At 47.8% G+C, this 21,451-nt stretch overlaps 1 protein-coding gene across 2 annotated transcripts; it reads right to left on the reverse strand.

Annotated features, from left to right (window-relative positions):
* Positions 1–8,035: 8,035 nt before the first annotated feature.
* Positions 8,036–19,493, reverse strand: ARL5A (ADP ribosylation factor like GTPase 5A). 2 transcript variants are annotated; one of them, XM_048309408.1, is made up of 6 exons: positions 19,252–19,493; positions 17,371–17,431; positions 15,056–15,203; positions 14,007–14,090; positions 12,052–12,203; positions 8,036–11,371 (listed from the first exon to the last, which is right to left on the reverse strand). In XM_048309408.1, the coding sequence occupies exons 1-6, from the start codon at positions 19,295–19,297 to the stop codon at positions 11,323–11,325; spliced, it is 540 nt and encodes a 179-aa protein (XP_048165365.1). In that variant the 5' UTR covers positions 19,298–19,493; the 3' UTR covers positions 8,036–11,322. The 2 variants fall into 2 exon arrangements, with proteins under 2 accessions (XP_048165365.1, XP_048165364.1); XM_048309407.1 differs by lacking the exon at positions 19,252–19,493 and adding an exon at positions 18,505–18,597.
* Positions 19,494–21,451: the final 1,958 nt, after the last annotated feature.

A 21,451-nucleotide genomic window follows, 5' to 3' on the forward strand; every position in this document is an offset into this window, starting at 1 on the left:
CCTGAAATAAAACCTGCAGCAGTCCATAAAATATTAAGACTGCTCGCTGGCCATGGCCAGGAATACTCTGCAGCAGCAGTTCCCAGGGGCAGAATGCTCTGTGAAAGGTCACTAACACAGCACTTAGGTCACCAGCACAACAGCCACCAGGAGTAATTCTTCTCTGCGCTATTATTAACAGCCCTGAGCAGCCACAAGGAATCTGCTGGGCTCCCACTGCTCTGCAGCAGCTCCAGACAATAAAACCTGCTTCATTACTGCATCAATAAAGGGGCATTTAATCACAATAAGGAATGATAACATCACAAATTACTTGCCCTAACTGACTTAGCACTGGGCCATACTCTCCTAGGAGACATCCTCAGTGGGGTAACCTGCAGGAGCTCCTGAGCCAGCAGAAACTCCTGCAAACTGAACGGATCCCACTGATGCTCCACCAGTGACATGAATGGGGATCTTACCTGAATAACTCACACCAGGGAAAGCTGGAGCTGGGCTGGGAGAGCTGGGGGTGTCCAGCCTGGAGAAGAGAAGCTGCAGGGAGACCTCAGAGCCCCTTCCAGGGCCTAGAGGGGCTCCAGGAGAGCTGGAGAGGGACTGGGGACAAGGCATGGAGGGACAGGACACAGGGAATGGCTCCCCACTGCCAGAGGGCAGGGCTGGATGGGATATTGGGAAGGAATTCCTGGCTGGGAGGGTGGGCAGGCCCTGGCACAGGGTGCCCAGAGCAGCTGGGGCTGCCCCTGGATCCCTGGAAGTGTCCAAGGTGAAGCTGGCTGGGGCTGGAGCAGCCTGATTATCTTTAGGCCCCTTCCAACCCAAACCATTCTGGGATTCCACAAGTCTGTGCTTATCTCTAGACCTTTGCTAAGGAAAGCCGTGGTCCTGCCCTCACCTTCACACCAGAAAGGCTGGAGGTGCCCCCCAGTCCCTCCTCAGTCCCACACACCTCTGTGCACAGCCTCACCCAGTCCCACACACAGATCTTTCCACCTTTGTCTCCTTCATCTGTCCACAAGAATCCAGGCTTCTTAATGTACTTTTTCTCTGCAATAAGGGATCAAGAGGGAAGAAAACTTTCTTCATTAAACAGTATTAATTTCCAAGAGCCTGGCAGACTTTCAGCTCATTTCTTTGAGAACCATTCCACAGGAGGATGAACTCCTGATGACTTCATGGGGCTTTTTATAAAGCGAGATAATGATGGTGGAGGGACAGAAGCAGCTGCACAGTTCCTCTGGCTGTGGCAGAGATGCCCCGAGCACTGCAGCCTTCAGCAAGTCCATCACCCCACGGATGCCAGCAGTGAGATGCTCATGGACACACTGGTTTCCAGGGAAGGAGACAACTCACCTCCATGTGGCAGCATCTTGTGACAGATCTGGAGCACATCCTTGGTGTCTGCTCATTAGGGCTGCTGAAGGATGGGAGGGTTTAATGCAATAATTCCCTTCACAACCTGAAAATTCAGTGTTGATCTAACACAGGTTACACCACATTGAACCTTTTCAGTGCTGGAGAAGAATATCTTGGCTGAAAAGCACAGTAAAGATTAAAAACCCCATCTAACTCTTGCAGAAGTGTTGTTAATCCACAGATTTCTGAGCAACAAACATGGGACAAATATTTTTGTGTATTTAATTTTTTTGGCTGTGACACTGCAAATCAAGTAAATAATTTTCAAGTTTGAAAGAAGTTGTTCCTACAATGACACAAGTTCCCTGCTGTTGAAAGCCAGCAAAACCTTCTGTGTAAAAACAACCCATCCCTCCACCGTGGAGAAATACCAGAAAACACAGCAACGGCAAAGTTACTGAAGGAGGAATTTTTAAAAAGCAGAAACAGGATAGAGTAAGGCAAGACTAAAGATAGACTGTCCTAGGCATGGCAGGAGCCCAGTGAAACAGCACGGAATTGCTGTGCCTGTGATAAAAGCTAAGAGATAAGAGATAACCACTAACTTTAGGGGGTTACTGGTCTGTGAAACAGATCATTAAATTACTCCATCACGTTTATTCGGGCTCAGAGGTGAGTGAGGTTTAGCAGCACACTCAGCTGATGGTTTAGAGGAAGGATGATGGTCTGCAAAAACACAACTGCCACGGGAGAGATGGACAGGGAAAACCCCACAGCAGGGGAGGAACAAGATGAGAAAACAGCCTCAAGCTGTGCCAGGGGAGGGTCAGGCTGGATACTGGGGAAAATTTCTTCATGGAAAGGGCTGTCCAGCCCAGGCAGTGGTGGAGTCCCTGGCCCCAGAAGGCTTTAAAAGCCCTGTGGATGTGGCAGGTGGGCACATGGGTCAGTGGTGGCCTTGGCAGTGCTGGAGAACAGTTGGACTCAATGATCTTACAGGGTTTTTCCAACCCTAATGATTCTGTGATTCCTTGCTCCACATACAGAGTTTTCTCTTGTTTACCTTGTTAACCAGCAGTTCTATGACAACTACTTCCCCAAGCCCCACACAAGTGATTGTGGTACTACAGCAAAGGAGGGGGGCAGGGGATTTCTTTTGGTGGCTACACAGGCTGAAAGAATTTCATTCCCTTGGATATAGCAAAACTCCCTTAAATAAAACTTTTTCATTTGAAGTATTTGCTAATAAAAAGGAGGATCCTGCCCCCATCTGGCCTCCCTGGAAGGGAGCAGCCTGAGGGGGAACTGGAGCAAGAAATCACAGATTAATAGAGCTTCAAATCCTGCTCTGGAAGGGACTGACAGGGATCACCAAATCCAACTCCTGGCCCTGCACAGGATACTTCAAGAATCCTTCCCAGCATCTTTGGGAAGTGCTGGCAGGATGGGAACACCGAGTCTCCAGCCACTCTCTGTGCCCAGAAACAGATAGTAATTCCAGCTTTGGATCCAGGTTGGACTGGCAGGGAAGTGGAGATAATTATAACCTTCCTGGAGCAGCTCCAGTCTCGCCATCGCTTGTTTGGGATGCAGATGGGTCCGACTGTGCCGTATCCCAGGAATATCGGCCCTGCCATCTGCCATGGTGTGGGAAGGGACCACAGTGCCCTCAGCAAAGCTGTGCCCACCACCAGGAAATAAAGCAACAATACACTTTGCCTCCCTAAATCGCTGCCACATCACAGATTCCATGTCACTGCCAGGCAGAGACACCTTCTGGCAAAGTGACTCAGCCTCAGAGCTGGGCTCTCTCTTCCACAGGGCTGTGAGGAAGAAAGGGGAGAAAACCCCAATGGTCAAAATCCTGAGGGACCTCTTGCTTTCCAAAAAGCAGAAATAAGGTTTCATTGTAAATCTCAAATTAGCTGAAGCCCAGATACCCTCCAACACCTTCCCCCTCTCCCTGCTGCAGCCACCCTGTCACATTCCTTCACTGGGCTCAGCATGGAACTGTGGTTGCTGCTGCTCCTGGCAGGAAAATCCTGCAAGAATGGGATTTTCCCACCTCACCTCAGTTAAAAGAGACCTAACTTATCAATATGCACAATTTTTGCATTATCCCAACGTTCTCTTAAAAACACCAGGAATTAATGGTCTCAGCACGTGGTGGAAAAATTGTTGTGCCTGGATGCAGGCTGCCCTTGTCCACAGGATGACAAAGAGGACCCTGTTCCTCCCTGTTTCTATTCTCCCTAAGGAATAGCCCACACTGATGGAGAACTCTGTCAGCACTCTAGGATTTTATCCTGGAGAAAAGGAAGCTCAGGGGAGATCTTATTCTTATCTACAGCTTACCTGAAAGGAGTTTGGAGCCAGGTGGGGCTCAGGATCTGCTCCCAGGGAACAAGGGAGAGTGTGGGAGGAAACAGCCCCAAGCTGTGCCAGGGGAGGGTTAAATCAGATATTTGGGAAAATTTCTTCATGGACAGGGTGGTCCAGCCCTGGCCCAGCTGCCCAGGGCAGTGGTGGAGTCCCCATCCCTGCAGGACAATTCAGACATTGGGATTTCTCAGGAAGATTTGCACATCAAGCAAAGTTCAGGACTTTCCTCCATTCACCAGTTCACTGCAGCACCTTTGGCATCCCAGGCACGCTGGCTCTCCAAGAAATTCCCTGGCCAACTCCATACAGACAGTTTGGTTTATTTGTTGCTTACACAGCTCTGATTTCCACCCCATAACTCAGGTTTTAAAGCCAAACACACAGGTAAGAACACAACATCTGAGGATCCCACAGCACAAGGCTCTTCCTCAGAACTCTTCAACATTTACACTAAATCTTTATTTCTGTACAAAAATTTAGACAATTTTCATTGTTCCTAAAGAAATCTGCATCTCTTTACATGACCCCACGAATTGCCTACATAGATATATACACACAAATATATATTTGAAGAAGAAAAAAGCCTTCCAGTTCTGAAGAATGAAGGCAAAAACCAAGTCAGAACTGAAAAATTATTGACAAGAATTAACTCTGTTTATTGTCAATATTGTTGACTATTCTGTAGCTTTGCACCTATTTCATCCCCATATGATAATAAAAACATATTCAGAATAACTCAATGCAGACTGTGCAACAAGAGAGTAGTGACACAACCTGTAATTTAACAAGTGGTAATAGCATCAAGGAAGTATTAATTATTTAATTAATTTAAAATGTATTAATTAAAAAAACCAATGATGGAGAACTCAGCAGTCTTAACTTTTATACACTCGAGAAAAAGAGCCCAAAAGTAACATTTTCTGTTAAAAAGCTTATTTACAGTTCCAGACACCAGGTGTAAAGGCCTAAGGAATGCACAGTTCAGAGGAACCCTGGGCTAAATAATAATGTGTGATAATGGTGGCTTCTTTTTTTAATCACCTTATATTTAACTGGATTCCAAGGAAAACTAAAAGCAGTTTTCAGCAGTTATATCAAAGTCAAGGAATAACTGAGTTAAGAGGAAAAGGTAGGAAAAGACCTGGCTTTAAGGCAGCTCAGCATTCCTTCACCTGCCACAAATACATCCCAGGAGAATCAGGGAATCCCAGACTGGTCTGGGTTGGAAGGAACCTTAAAGATTATTTAATTCCAACCCCCTGCCATGGGCAGGGACACTTTTCACTGTCCCAGGCTGCTCCAAGCCCTGTCCAGCCTGGCCTGGGACACTTCCAGGGATCCAGGGGCAACCACAGCAGCAACACCAGGGAGCAACTGGAGCCAAAGCCCACCCCGCTGGGAAAAGCGTATCCCAAAGGAAACAGCTCCAGCCAGCACAGCTAGAAGAGGAGGTGGAAGGATAAGGAATGTGGAAAGGCATTTTGGCATCTGCTACACCATCCTAACAGGGGGTTTGCTGCAATTCCTTATTCCTCAGAACTCCGAGAACTCCATCCGCCTGTGCGTTAATTAACAGGGAGGTTATTCCATGGGATCACCCCACAGATACAGCTACTGCAGCTGGAAGGGACCCAAGGAGCCCCAGATTCCCACCCAGGCCCAGGGCTGGTGGGGCTGCAGCGCTGAGCAGAACAGCCCTTTACACAACCCTGGGATCACCCAGGTTGGAAAAGCCCTCCAAGGTCACAGAGCCCAACCTGTGCCTTACCCCCCTTTGGCACGCAGACCAGAGCACTGAATGCCACATCCAGTCCATGAATACAAAACTGAGAATTTCATCTCCTAACCCAGCTTTGGCTCCATCTCTTTTGCTTTATAAGAAGTTTCCTGTAGCCCCCCAGCACTCCCAGGTACCTGTGTGTGATACGTGGGTATGGAAGAGGGGCACGTCCCTGGAGATCAGCATTTCCTACAGGAAAAGAACATTTCACTGTCATTTTAATTCCCATTCTTGACACCAACCAGTGCAGACTTATCACCAAACTTGCCCCACCCAAACCTCCCCAAGCAAACCCCCATCACAGGCTGGGCAGAACAGCACATTTCACCCCCAAAACACCTAAACAGCCCCAAAAACCAGGTCAGAAATCACGTATTTGCTAGAAACCTTTCACTGCAACTCAGACACAAAGTTTAATGCAAACAGGCACATCTTGACAAGTGCTTTCAACTAAAAATCATAAATACTGGTAGGTTTTAAAGAATTATCAATTCTGACACAATCTATAAATGCATAAATATGATACAGAGCTCCCCAGCCCCATTCCAGCTCAAATTTGTGTTTGTTCCACTTCAACAAGAATTAAGAGAACGGAATGAGTTCCCTTCAGCTGCATGAAAACCAGAGTTTAAAAGACAAAAAGTAGCAAAGGCGAAACAATTCAAGGAATGCTCTGATCCAATTTTAGGAAAAAAAAGTTGCCTAATAGAGTCCCGGTTTTCCTATCTTATAATAAATAGCTCTATAAAATGTTGTGGCTAAATGACTTTAATACCCATGCCTGAGCGCAGACACAGGAGTGCTCCAGCTGGGAGCTGCCAGCCCTCCCAAGGCCTGGCATTAATTGGAAGCCATAATTTTATAACACTCTGGAATGAAATTTTATTGCAGCCTCAGCATTAGCCACGTCCTGGCTGCATTTCTTTGAAAGGAAGATGACAAAGTCTGTAGAGAGAGAAGTACAAAGTCCAAGCGATCAGAGGAAACCGGACCCCGCTCCAGGGATTGCTGCGGACGCACGCGGATGTTCCTCCCCTTTGTAAACAACAGACAGGCAACGCTACAGCCTCGGCAGAGCCATCTCAGTTTGTACCCAAGGAATTGCAGGTGGTGCTGGAGGCTGGAATGGACAGCCAGGCCTTGGCAGGCTCTGAGGCCAGCGCGGTCGATGCCGCGGCAGCTCCGGAGAGCCGAGCCCGGCTCGGAGCGGCTCCTCCAGGCCGAGCGCTGCGGCCGCTCCGGGAGCTGAGGGCGCTGAAACATCCCCGGCCACGCGAGGCGGACACAGCGACACTGGGGCTGCTCCCGTTCCTCTGTCACACACTCCAGCCCCGCACCTCGTTACCCACACAGGCGCTCGGCCCCCACCCCAGGCTGAGCTGGTTTTGTTAATTTTTAACCTCTCCACAGAATCCAGCTTTTCTTGGTCCCTCCCCGGTGTTCCCTGCAGGAAGTATTTAGACAAGGAGAACACTGAGCTCAACATGTCCAAGGGAAGATTCCCAGCCTTCCAGGTAAAGCAGCATTTTCTGGCTTCATCCAGTCTCAGCCGAGTTTTGTACATTTACAAATAGGAAAAGCTTAAAAACCCCACCCGGCTCTGTCCTTACTCACCCAAAATCTGCCTTAAAAGGTTCAGGGAGGTAAAGTGACTCCACTGTGGATAAAGCTACAATATAAAAATTCACTGGTAAGGCCCTCTTAAGGCAAGGAGAGAATTCCTGCTCATGATTCTCACATATGAAGTGAAGAGATACAGCATCATCCCCCTATAATGCATCATTTTGGGCCATTTAATGTATTCACTGCAACATTATAGTCAAGCCACATCTGCATTTATAACCAGGTCACATCTGGACTTACCACACGCGTGCAAAGACGTTTTCCTTCCTCGGTGCCACTCTTGGTGCCACTGATCATTCCTGCCCAGGGATGCAGCACTCCAAGGCTGCTCAGCACATTCATCTCAATTAGCTGAAAACAACTTTTCAGACCCAATTAGTCTGACAGTGACAAACTTCATGTTCCACCAGCCAGTGAGGAAGGAACAGCTGCCACCAGGAGCTTTCCAAGGCCAAGGATTCCTGAACTGAGTTATTTAAACACAGTCCCTTGACAGGAATCCCAGCCAACCACCCTGACACAAGGACAAATTCAGTATTTCCTGTCCCAAAGCAACCTGGGTGGTGCCTGATAAATGGAAAAGTGCTTGGAATGGCAGGGGTAGGAGAACTGTAACAAATTTATCACAAATCCTGTTAAAACCTGGGTGTAGGGAGGGGAAAACCCACTCATTTCCACGCACTGAGAGGCTTTTATAGATATCTATCTCTATTTTAAGGGAATGGGAATTGTAGCATGGGAAATAAAGCTGATTATGGAATGAGTTTTAGGCACTTGAGCTGCAGAGATGTGGAAGGTGCCTGTCAGGTGCATTTACCATTCACACCTACACCACACTCAGCAGCGCAGCCACTCAGCCTCCCTAAAAGAAAAAAATATTAAAAAATGAAGCTGTTCATATTCTCCAAGTTTATTTCCCACCTCTCCTCACAATTAAAGACCTGTATCATTCCCAGATGCCAGAGGCAGCATATTCCAGAGATGAACTACCAAACTGATGATCTGCTAAACCAAAAGAAACATTTGAAGTATCAGATTATTGATATATGACCTTTTTTTTTGCTACTAAAATGCCATTTTGCAGCATAACTTCAATAACCATTTTGAAGGCCCCTCCCTTTTCCTAAGAATGAATTTCATGGAGAACAAAGGCAAACCTTGAGCTTCAGCTGGAAGCCAAGGCAGCAGAACCCCGAGGCTGAAACAACAGCATCACACACCAAGGTCATGGCTCAGGGTAAAACAATCCCTGCCCAACAATCCCCGAGTGGAAGCAGCACTGATGCAAAGTTCCCTGGCTTTTCTATGGACAGAGCTGGGAGAAAAATGGGAATTGCCCTACAGGGAAAAGAAAAAAAGCTGTCAACAAGGAGCACTTCCACAAAACACAAAGGGGTCCAGAGATCAAAAGTTTGGCTGCTCTTCTCAGTGACTAAATTTAAAACATTTCTAAGTTCACACACGTGCCCTTCAAAGCACCATCACAGCAACCATGACCAGGTGAGAGTCTGGAACTGATCACAGCAACCATGACCAGGTGAGAGTCTGGAATCCATCAGTCTGAAATCAATCACAGCAACTATTCCAGGTGAGTCTGGAATCGTCACCTCTGCTGACAAACCCCACCATCCCCACAGACTCAAAAATCAGCATTTAAAACCCAAAAGCCCTGGACAACACCACAACGTGTCAGGAAACATCAGCCACCACTGAATTCTGGTTACACTTGCCCTCAAAACCATAAAATACACAGAAAGCTCACAGTCACCCACGACATGTTTGCAGTCAGGCTAACACTGGGTTGTTCACTGACCAACATATAGAAAACAATTGAATTTTTGCATTATAAACCCCTCAGGGTACAGAAAATCCTGTTTGACAGCCAGTCCTGAGGTGTGCAGTCACTCCCAGGCCCTGCTGGGCCCTGTGGCCACTGGGGAAACCAAGACAAGGTGAACCTCAGAGGCCACGGCAAGGGGAAGTGGCATGGGGAGGGAAAGAGTAAAACCAACTCAACTCATGTGTAAACACAGAGTATCTGCTTGCAACACAGCCCACACGTGCAGCAGCCACCACACCTGCATCATCTGACAGAGAACTCCTACAAATGTATGGCCAAGCAGCAGAAATCCCAGCACTGCTCCACCATGAACAGCAACAACTCCTTTTCTTACCAACCAAGCCCCAGCTCACCCAGCCTGTGTGGATTCAGCCCAGGGAAGACATAAGACTCAAAAACCAAACACTTGGGTTTAGAAGCAAGTCTGCTTTTTCTTTTTTTGTTTTTTTAGACTAGAAAATGTACAATTCCATTTCATATGCAAGTGTGCACAGAGCTCGTTGCTTGTAGATACTGTCAGAGAAACTGAGAGAGTCTTTGCATTAAATTGTTAATTCTTCAAACATTGATACATTTTGCAATACACCAGTTAAATACCAAGATCTATGTGCATGCACTAGAGATAAATGCATGTACACCTTAATGTTTAACAAAGACAGCAGATCCCCCAGCCAGGGAGCATTGGAGATACCAAAAATAGATTAAAAAGTTAAATTCTTTACCTGCCTTTGTTAAATACAGACTTTGAGACTGCCTCCCCTCCTTTCCCCGGGATTCTTGTCCTCCCAGGGAGGCAGGCGGGTGGGAAGGCAGGAGCTGACCAGATTATCCCAGAACCAAAGAGAAGCACCTCAGGAAGTTCAAACTAAGCTTTAAAATGTCTTTTAAATGCTTTTTCCATCCTTACCAGACACAGGGACTGAGAAAGGGAAGAACATTCTCAGCAGTTTTGTTTGATTTTGCTGAACTCCCAATGCATCTCCTACAGAAGAGCCTGACACTTCGAACCATCCCACTGCAATCCCAACTGCCTGGATCCTCTGAAGTGGGAATTCTCATCCCCTTCTGCCTGGGACAGCCATCCCAGCAGGTGCTGCAGCAGGGAAAGGTGATCCTAGTGTTCTCACACTGCTTGGGGACCATGCAAGGGAGTTCTGCTTTCAAGAAGTTCTGCCCTGGAACTCGTGTGGGTCACTTGGAGCTTTTCAAGTAGTGTCATCTGGTTTGTCCCCATCCAGCCCCCTCCACTGCATATTGATATATCTGCACATTTTAATATCTGCACATTTTATGAAGCAAAGGGAGTTTTTCCTCTGAAAAACGCTTCATTAGAGTCTGACTTGTCCGATTCCAGTGGGACTTTCATACTTTTGTGCCTCTTTTTTGGTTAAGAAAAAAAAAGATACTTTTCCCTTTTTGACAGCTAAAGGTACTTCTGCCAGACTTGAATCAACCAGCACAGCAGAGAAGGAGAGCAGAGGGCAGGACCTGCAGCATCACCTAACTCAATGATGACCACAATAAAAAGAGGAAAATCCATTGCATTTGAAACTGTTTGGCAAATTTGTAACATTTGCCAACACTGGAATTCCAAGCTCAATCGTGTGCCCCAATCCATTCCAGCCTCCACCCTAATGAAAAAATCATGTGGAAAAACAAGCAATGGGCTGAAGAGAGAGTTTGTTTATCAGGTGTTGGAGACCCAATGTGTGATTGACGTTACAGCTGTATGGACACAGAGGGACAGGACTGGTGACACGGGGACATGGCCGTGTCACAGAGCAGTACTACTGCCAACATACTGATGCAGCTTTACACTGGTCTGAGCAGATTGCAATTAACCTAGGACTGAGGTATAAATATACACAAATATGTACAGTACACATACAGGAAAAGAGTTTTGCATTTGTAACATCAGCAACCTTGAAAATACTGGAGAGTCGATACCTATGCCGGTGATTCGCTCGCTGGAATAATGAAGCCAACAACTTCCACTAGAGAGGGCTACAACGGGATAATAAAATTCTGAATTAAAAGCTCCTTCCTCGTGCTTCATCCTCCCCACGCCCAAGGCTGGACTGTTCCGAGGGGCAGCTTGAAAAAAAGATTGGTCACAGCTTTGAACGCATCCTCCGAGGAACCCGAACCAAACCGGAGCCCAAAGTGCACCTTTGCTCTCGTGCCTGCTCCCAATTCCTGTCCGTGTGTGTGTGTGTGTGTGTGTGTGCAGCTATGTAGAAAATACAGTTGCAATCAGTTCAGTATAAATACATCCACCCCACCATTCTGCCACTGGTACAGCTCTGCTGAAGCAATGTCTGTGCAAAGAGGTCATTAAAAATCATCTGATCTTCAGCCGGGACATCATCCACTCCAGGCCTTGGCACAGTCTGGGAACACAAGAGAGAATGTTTAGGGAATGCAGGCACTTCTCAGGGTAACTCCAAAGGTAACTTCACAGCATCGATTGAAATTCTTCCCAAGAACTCTAAATCGTTTCTGGAAACTCTTCACTCCCTGCATGGCACTCCCTAGCTCATCTGTGGTGAGAGAATTCAATCCCAGCTCTTCAACACATGAAGTTCTCTCTAATTAGGATTATTCTTAATAAACCAGAACAGGTTTCAGTTTTCCCCCACTCCACCCTCATTAAGCCTAAATCATACCAAGTTTCATCTCTGTGAGGTGACCCTGTGGATTTGACATAAAAGTTGGGTTTCAGATCATGCTGATCCTAAATCAGTGTGTTCTGAGGCCAAAGATCTTGTAAGTGTCAAGATTTTTAAGTGGCGAGGCCCTGGCACAGGATGCCCAGAGCAGCTGTGGCTGCCCCTGGATCCCTGGAAGTGTCCAAGGCCAGGCTGGACAGGGCTTGGAACAACCTGGGATAGCGGGAGGTGTCCCTGCCATGGCATGGATGGGATGATTTTAAGGTCTTTTCCAACCCAAACCCTTCTGGGATTCTGTCACTATTATGAACAGGGGAAGAATGTGTGTTAAACCCAAATATCACAATAAAACCCCCAGAGTAATTCCAGATTCCCCTCCTGTGGACACAAGTCCCTCTTACCCCTCTCCAGTGAGAGCACAGCAGGCCTGAATGTGCCACTGGTGATCCTTAATCGAAGTCAGCTTCAGGAACTGGGAGATTTCAGCTACGGTCATGCACTCCTTCACATCCTGCTTGTTAGCAAAGATCAGCAATCCTGCTTTTTTCAAGTCCTAGGGAGAAAGAAGAGCAGATAATGACAAAGCATCCCCTGGAGGCAAACGATGGGATACCAAAGCAGAGAACCCAGAGCCCCAGCCAACAATCCTCCAGAACAAAGTGCTGCAGGCTGACAGGAACTGCAGGAAATCCTCTGATCCAGCACACCAAACGGCCAATTTTTGCCATGGATGAGAAGTTAAAAACCCAGGACCACGTTTTGCTGTGCTCCACGAGGATCAGAGCCCTGTGTACCCATGTACCTGAGCAGCACTGACAATTTGGGAACAGTGACTCCAGGGAGAAGCTTATTTTACCTCAAATTCCTTGGAATTACATCAGGGCAGGGGTATATTATTGAAAACCTTTCCCTTAGAAAGCAAAAAGGTGTTTCCGGGAAGCCAAGCCAGCTCAGGCACTGAACTGCCTGATCAGGCACATTTGTGTTTACAAGCAGCAAAATTAATTCCCAAATAATCGACTGCTCCAGAAAATAGCTGGAACTGAGCTGGACAACTCAATTTTGCCTTAACAGAAACTCAATGGAACCGGTTAGGAGAAAGAAAAGACTTTCAAGGAGCAAAGAAAAGCTATTTTAAATCAATATTTGACTTTCATTGCTGCTCTCTCCCAACGTCACAGCCAGGTCTGGAGAGGGAGCCTGGGAACATCCTGCCGGCCAACAATGGGCACATTCACTGCAAGGGGCTCCCAAATCGGCTCCGTTCTGCCTGCAATTCCAGACCTTCCCTGTGGCAAAATCAGCTCGTTAACACCTTCGTCTTCCTTTAGAGATTCCAAAACAGAAGATGCAGGTTTCGTTCAGTGGCTGCAACAGCCTGAAGAGTCCAGCTCTGAAATCCTAATCCTGGACAGCAGCACCAGTCCCCCCATGCCACATTTAACACTCCACAGCCTGACCTGCTCTTTAAGAATTTACTTTATTAAACACAATTTAAGTTAAACATTAAAAAAAACAAACAAATAAACAAAAAACCCAAACCAAACAAACAAACAAGCAAAAAAAAAAACACCCACGAAAAAGAATTAAAACTTGAAAGATCCTATGCAAAGCCCTTGGTTTTCCTCAAAGGAAATCCATAGGCAGGCTCTGCCCATCCTACAGTCTCCCAAACTGTGGCTATAGGTTAAATATAGCTGTAATATTTTGGGCTATAATGCCATCGTTTTTATGCACATTTTTTTATTCAGATACTTAAATTTGGAAGCTCAGCGTCAGCTCACACACCCTGATCCAGTTTGCATTCAGGTCATGCCACAGGTGCTGCCTGGCTTTTACATCAGCCCAGCTCAGGTTTAGACCTGACCCAGGGCTCAGGTTTAAAGGGGGTCTTTACAATTTAGCCATTTCAACTCTGGAATTCCAAATACCCACAGAGCAGTGGCTGCTCCAGCCATGGGCTGAAGTTCCTTCAGTTTTAGAGCTGGGTGCTCCAACACACATTATTGAGGTTGTAAAACACAAAACCTCAGGCAACCATAAAGATATCAAAAATAATTAATGAGCTATTGCAGGAAACCACGGGGTTTTAAAGGCTCTAATTCAGATATTAACATGGATTGAAGCACAAAACCCACAGATGTCACTGACAGGTCCCAACTGCTGTTTCACTGGAGCACTCTGATAAGCTACTTCTGTAATTTAGTATTAATCAACAGCTTTACTGGGAGTTTCACAGAAGACAGTGCAGCAGGGACAAGGTAGTTCAGGGAGTAAATCTGCCTCCCTTAGCATGTATCAGCCAGATAATTAAAACAAATATTCAATAAATATTAAAGACACAGGGTGTACTCACCTCATGTGCTAACATTTTATACAGCTCTTCTTTAGTCACAGAAATTCTCTCTCTGTCTGTGCTGTCCACCACAATTATCACAAACTGCAAAAAGGGAGAGTTATTAGGCAGAGAAACTCCTGCTGGTCCCACTCCCACCCCATTATCCAGCTGGATTATCAAACACCATCCCTGCTCCCAAACCCCCCCTCCAGCCCCAGCGTGACATCTCATAGGCCTGGGGTTATTCGCAGCTTGTGTTGCGGTTTGGGTACAAAGGCAGCTCTGACTCAACTCTTGACTTTCTGTTCTCCATTTTTCAGGGAAAAATTCACATTGAAAGCAAAGAAATTCTCTGTAATCCCAGATCTGGTTTTGTTCTTTGCTTGGTATAACTGAGGCACCACACAGATTCCTCAAATAATTTGTTGCAGCCCTAAAAACAAAGTGCAAAGTGCCTTTGTCTAGTTCAAGAAATAACATGCAAATAGGTATTTGCAAGGGATTAAAAAAGCCCTGAAGCTCCAAACTCCCAGAACACATTCCCAGCTTCATTTAGGCTGGAGAAGACCTTTAAGGGATCCCAGCACCTTGTAGGGGTGAACTGGAGAACAAAGGTAATTACTGCACAAATTGTATTTACCCATAAAGAACATAAATACAATTTATATAATATAAATAAAATAATTGCATTTAAACTGTATTTGATAAGACACAGGAAACCTTGATTTAAAGCATTATTTTTATCAAGCTATTGCTTGATAAAATTTACTTTTTTTTTTATATACATATGTCTGTGTCTGTGCTGCAACTTCACCTCTAAAGAGTTCTGAAAACTCTTGGGGGCGTTTAAGTTGGTGATGACTGGAGCTTGTCAAACAGAGCTGCCAAAGTTTTGGATGAAAACTTTGGGGCTGTCCTTACTCCTGAGGGGTCAGACAGGTCTTGGAGGACCCACTGCGGAGAGAGCGACCATGGAGACAACAAGGGGGGATCCGCAATTCCCAGATGAGCAGAGGCACAAAGCCCAGCCCCAAATCCCTGCCCAGCAGTTTTCCAAGGCACCTCACCTCGGTGTTGGTGTAGTAGGTGTTCCAGGAGGAGCGCAGGGACTCCTGGCCCCCGATGTCCCACATCAGGAAGCGCGTGTTGTTCACCACGATCTCCTCCACGTTGCTCCCGATGGTGGGAGAGGTGTGAACCACCTCGTTCATGGAGCTGCACAGGGAACAGGGACAGGGACAGTCACCCACAATGACCCATGAGACTACACCTGGTGGGTATTCCCAGTGGGAGAGCCTCAGCAAACGCTCCCTGTGCAGCAGAGACAAGGTTTGATGGTGGAAGGTGCAGAAACGTAAATAAAAACAGCAATAAGAAGGACTCAGTGAATTATATCATAATCAAATTATGGAGCTAAGAGAGCACTCATGAACAAACTGTGTTATAATTAATTAAATCATGAAGCTGAGAGAATTCTCACTTCAGAAGCTGTTGGGAGCACTCAGCTCTTCTCTCTCCAGGCCCATTTTGGCTCACATGGGACAGAGCTGCTGTTTTGCATCAAGAATGTGGTTAAGCCACAAGATTTCCGAAGTTTCAGGAAAACAACTCATCCTCCAGCTCCACTAGAAACACTTCACCCACTCCACCCTGCTGTTCTCCTTCCAGGGCAGGCCACTAAAACCAGATTTTCTTCACAATGCTTTATGTCCAACCTCCTCCCCTCAGCACAGACCAATACACAACTTTTTGCAGACAAATGCAGCCATTAAGTATTTCAAACAGATTGTTTACAGATACTGAGTGTGACTTTGTCTCTAAGACTACCAGTTTCACATCAAACAACCACATGTGTGCTCTGGATTCTCCTGAAGTTCAGACTATTTAAACTCTACTGTAACAGGCAAAAAAATTAACAGTAGCTCCAAGGCAAACCAACTGTGTTCAAAAGAACTTAATTATTTTTTCTTCTGATCACCTTGATACAGTTTTTCATTTTGTATGAACTTTTTTGAAGTTCCAGCAGAGCTTTTAGTTACAGTGACAGCAATTTGAGACTCGTAATGGTGCTGGAATATTTCCTGAAGAGGACACAGAGAGGAGATAAAAGGATTGTGCAGTGTTCTGAAAAGCAATCCCAGGCCAGTGCAGGGAGAGCTGAGTATGAGAATGGGAGAAAAGGAAGTGCCTGGAAGAGGAAAAATGGGATATGCAAAGACGGGGTAGGGTCGAGGAGGAGTCAAGCAGGAGAACAAGAAGAGAGCTGGGAAAGTCCTGTGGAGTTAAACGGGGTACAAAGAAAAAGGAGACATACAGAGATCTGTATGAGAGTGAAAATGAAACACTGAAACGGCAGAAATAAGGGGAAGAACTGCGAGACATTCGTGGAGGAAGTGGATTAAAAAGCACCAAGGACAGCCCTTGCCTGCAGCAGTTCTCAGTCTTAAGAAATACCCTTCGTTCTGTTTGTGCTTTTAACATCTCTCACTCCCTCTAAAAATCACCATCAGCTTCATCCTTTCACTCTCCCCGCAGCAAGGCAGGGCACGAGCAGCTGGAAATGTTTTGGAAAGGCAAAGCAGGCTGGAATGTGACAAACCCCAACCACTTCCAGACAGCCAATTTTAAATGTGGGATTGGAGCAGCATGGCCACAGCATTTAACAGGAATTATTTCTGACTCAGGAACACTCCTCAGTGCCACGGCACTGCACGTGGGAAAAGGCCAATCTTTCCCAAACACAAACAGACCTTGAGCTGCCTGTGCCACCCAGCAGCTTCTGAGCCTGTGGACAGATTGGTACCCTCTTATCAAACTGCAGCTGAGGAACTGAGATATGAAGCTCACTCAAGCTCCATGTAAACCAGGAGCAAGGTTAACGCAAAGCAAACACAAATCAATGCTGCTGTTGAAGGCAGAAGGTGCAGGACAGCATGGAGATGTTGGCCTGGGTTCATGCTGGGACCAGCCTCCCTCCTTCATCCCGTTTCACAAATGACACCAAATTACTCTCAGCACTGGGGACACAAGGCATGGCAGGCAGAGGCGCTTTGCCACTCACAGAATGATTTGTCTGCTGTTTAAATCTGTGGCGTGGATCAGTTTTGCAACGGTGTCCCGTGGCCAACACTCACTACAATCATATTTTATGGGGCTGGCAACGAGCCGAGGCCGTGACACCAAGGGAGGCTGGGAGTGCGTGGTAACAGCAGGTGATGTGATCCAAAACCCGCTGAACAAAACCTCATTTATCCACCAGGCACAGCACAGCCCTTTCCAAACTCCAGCCACCTGCTGCCACCTGGAAAGCTCTGAGTAAAACCACCCAGGGACACGTAACACACCTGGGAATGCCCCGAACGTCCCCGCAGGTCCTACTTACAATTGGTACAGAATGGTCGTTTTCCCTGCATTGTCCAGGCCCACAATGATCACTTTGTGCTCTGCAATGAAAACAGCACTGGTAAGTCACAGCTCACTCTGCTGTCGTGACAGCAGCTGGGTCTGGATCAAGCTTAGTGCCACGTCTGCCGCTGGTTTCCTGAGCCAACAGTGCCCAGCGCCAGGTGCCATGGCCACGTCTGCTCATGGGCCAGCCCAGAAAGTTTGGGTGGGCAGGTGCTGCTCTGAGCAGGGGAGGGACTGGCAATTTATCCCCCTCCACAGGAGCCATTCCTGAGAGATTTCAGGAGGATGTTTTCCATCTCTCACTGCCAATGTCATGCTGGGATCCTCTCCCAAGCTTCTGCAGGGTTTTGCAGCCTGTATCAAACTCCATCCCCTCAACCACAACAGCTCTCAACTCCACAAGGTAAATGTTCACTTTCCCCTTAGCCAGGCAAGACCTCGATGCCTTTGCAAAGAGCAGTTAAAACCCCAACCAGGCTGGTTTGCAGTGTGATCCCTGTGCCCCCAGTGCCCTCCTTTCCCCCTGGGGAACAGATGTACTCTCCAACATTTCACAGGACACATTCACCCAGTTTGGTCTTGGACAAGTCACCAGGCGCTCCACAACCCTCCTCTGACATTTTGGAGCTCGATGCCCCAAACAATTCTTGTTTCCCTTCAGCACCTCCTCTCCTGTGCATCACAAAAGCAACTGGGAACTCTACGGCTGGTGGTGTCAAGCACATCCAAATTTATGATTTCCAGTTGGGGTGAGCATAGCCAGCTCTCAGCTCTGTTACACAACTTCCACTTGCACAACCAAGCAGGATCAGTCAAGCAAAAGCTTGGTGAGAAGGGGTTTTCTCCCCTCCTTCCTTGTGTTCCTCAAGGGCAAAAAAACCCATTATAAACATGCCCAAGCTTCAGACACTGAGATCAATTCCTGCCAGCAAAGTTGATCTATCCCAGAGGAGAGGGCAGGGACAGGGGTCAGGTAAGGGGGGGTTTCTTGGGTTTGATTTTATCAATATTGTGTGGTTTTGCAGAGTTGTCTTTCATGCCATCCAATACAAATTCCAGCTTTAATAACTTTGCATAACTGCACAATATTGTAAAAGTGTCTGCTTACCTGACCCCACATAACTAGGAACTTTTGTTTCAGGTGGGATGCTGCCAGCATAGTACATGTTAGGAAATCAGTTGGAACAGAAGGTCTGAGGTGGGGCTGGATGCTACAAGACAAAAATATTTTGTTGTATTTGCACTAAGCATTAACGGGGACATAACTGGGACATTCAATGAGCAGGTGTGAGAGTACTGAGGTTCACTCAAAATCAAATTCCAAGGACTTTAAAAACATGGAAAGAGCATCAGCAGGTGTTTTGTAGTTAAAGTTACAACTCTCATGAACACCTTGCTGTAAAGAGAAAAAAATCCCAGAATCCCGGAATGGTTTGGGTTGCAAAGGAAATTAAGGATCATCCAGTGCCACCCCCCTGCCATGGGCAGGAACACCTTCCACAGTCCCAGGCTGCTCCAAGCCCCGTCCAACCTGGCCTGGGACACTTCCAGGGATCCAGGGGCAGCCACAACTGAAGCTATAAATAACATTTACTCCATGAACGAGCCAGATATCGAGGTTTGACACTTAAATACACACTCTACGAACCGCAAGACGAACCCACCCGCCACGCCGCGCCACGGCCGCGTTCTTGTGGCACACGTTAATAATTTAACAGGCGGCTGTCAGGAAATGAGCATTCCAATAACTGAGAGAAGGGGGGGAAAAAAAAGGTTAAAGCCCCGATTTCCAGGAGCCCGTGCGGCCGCCCCGGAGCGGGTCTGAGTCCCTCCCGGATCGCCCCCCGGGCCTCACCCTGGTGGTTGAAGAGCCTCCATATCCTGGTGAAGAGGATCCCCATCCTCGGCCGGGCGCTCCGGGCCTCGCCGGCCGCGGCTCTGCGGGGCCGCGGGCGCTCAGGGCCCGGCGCAGCGCCCCGAGTGCCGGCTGGGGCCGCGCCGGGGCCGCTGCCGCTCGGACATCGCCGCGGGGTCGGGATGGGGCTCGGGATGGGGGTCAGGAGCGGCACCGGGGCGGCAGCGCCGGCGGCAGCAGCGGCGGCGGGAGCGGCGGCGGGAGCGGCGCCCGCGGCCGCCTCACGGACGGGCCGGGCCGGGCCGGGCGCGCTGCGCTGACGCGCGGGGGCGGCACCGCGGCCGCCATTACACGGCACCGCCTCAGCGCGCCCGGGCCCCGCAGAGCCCGGAGGCACCGCGGGCTCTGGGTATGAGGGAGCCTAAAGCCCATCCCCGCCCACCCCCCTGCCACGGGCACCTTCCGCTTCGCAGCTTCTCCCGGCAGCCGTGCCAGGGCCTCACCGCCCTCACAGCAAGGGATTTCTCTCCAATACTGTCTCTAAATCACCCTCTCCCTTCAGATTAAAACTGTTCGACCTTGTCGTGTTCCTTCATCCCTTGTTCACAGTCCCTCTCCAGCTCTCCTGGAGCCGCTTTAGGTCCTGGAAGGGGCTCTAAGTCTCCCCAGCGCCTTCTCCAGGTGAACATCCCCTGCTCTCCCAGCCTGGCTCCAGTTTATGAAGAAACTCTGTTCACTTTGCCCTACTAAAACTTGGTGCTCTGGGGAAAACTCGGGAATAACGTGGGTGAAGTTGCTCCCCAGTAGCTGAGTATGAGTTTGCATAAGGGCACTTTTTGCACTAGAATGGGCTCTAAGGTCTGCCCAGAGCCTTCTCTGCTCCAAGACAAATTTCTCTGTCCAAACCCACCACTGAGTTTAAATCCTCAGGGATTTGAAAATCCCAGGCAATAATTAGGTTGTGCACAGTTACATTACTGCCTGAGACAAGACATGGGGTATTTACCCTCACTCGTCCTGTCCCTGACCAAAATACAGTTTTATTTAACAGAAAAACACCCAGTGTTTCCTTTTCCTTACCTGCAAAGCTGCCTTGGTCAGTGCCCAGCACCACTTGCCAGCCTTGCAGCTGTGGGACAAATACTTTTTTTTACATGGGTTGGCCATGTTCTTTCAGTGAATCCAGAAATTTCCGAGAATTTCTGCACTTCCAGCACTAGGATTTGTAACTCACGAGTTAATTTTCTCTGGGGAGCCACAGGTGTGTCACCAGGTGTTGGATGTACCCTCATTTAAACACCATGGGAGGGACTTGTAAGGAAAACCCACAGGTGCTTCCCTGAACAAGTGAATTTAACTTTGGAGAGACACAGTGAAGCTGTGAAAGTTTTTAAGTTCATGTTCAGAGATGAAAGGCTTTGCTTTTCACCACAGAATCCGATGGCAGCTGGGCCAGCTCGGAGTTGAGCTCTGTCCTCTCTTGGGGTGGGATGGATTACTTGGGATGGAAAAGATCATCCCATGGGCAGGGACACCTTCCACTATCCCAGGCTGTCCAAGCCCCATCCACTGGGACACTTCCAGGGATGGGACATGAAATCTCCTTTCTTATTCCAGAAGTTTTTCATCTTTCCTTCAAGCAGCTTTTATTCCCACAGCAGCTTCTTGCATTTAATTTTCCCTGCTGGCCTGGAACCAAAGCAGCAAGGCCAGAGTAATCTCCAAGTTTCTGTGTCCAGAGACTTTTGTGTTTCCTGTTGCTCTGGAGGGGAATTTATGGCCCTGAACAGTTTAAGGAGAGAAATATCCTGATAACTCACTGTCCCAGTCCATCTCGAGTCAGAGCTGTGGGCACTGGGACTGCGTGTAACCCACAGGGAGATGAAGCAGCTCCTCTGGTGTTAAACATGCCTCAAGTTCAGCATCCAGCCTGCAATGGCATTAATTATTCATCAGCTGTCAATTATCCCCCTTTCTGCTGGTCCTCAGCTTGGAATTTCAGCAGCACTCGGTTCTTGTCTGTTCTCAGCTCTCCTGGACTCAGGGCAGGGTTCAGTGGCTGCGCAGCTGTGGGAGAGCTACCAAGGTTTAATGAAACCATTTATTCTGATTATTTAAATAAAAACCTCTGAGGTTTCCCCCCATGTCATTTGTTTGGGTTTTTTCCCTATGGCAGCCTGGTTTAACCTGGCCGATGCTG

This window comes from Corvus hawaiiensis, chromosome 7, assembly GCF_020740725.1.
Source record: "Corvus hawaiiensis isolate bCorHaw1 chromosome 7, bCorHaw1.pri.cur, whole genome shotgun sequence".
Taxonomy (NCBI): domain Eukaryota; kingdom Metazoa; phylum Chordata; class Aves; order Passeriformes; family Corvidae; genus Corvus; species Corvus hawaiiensis.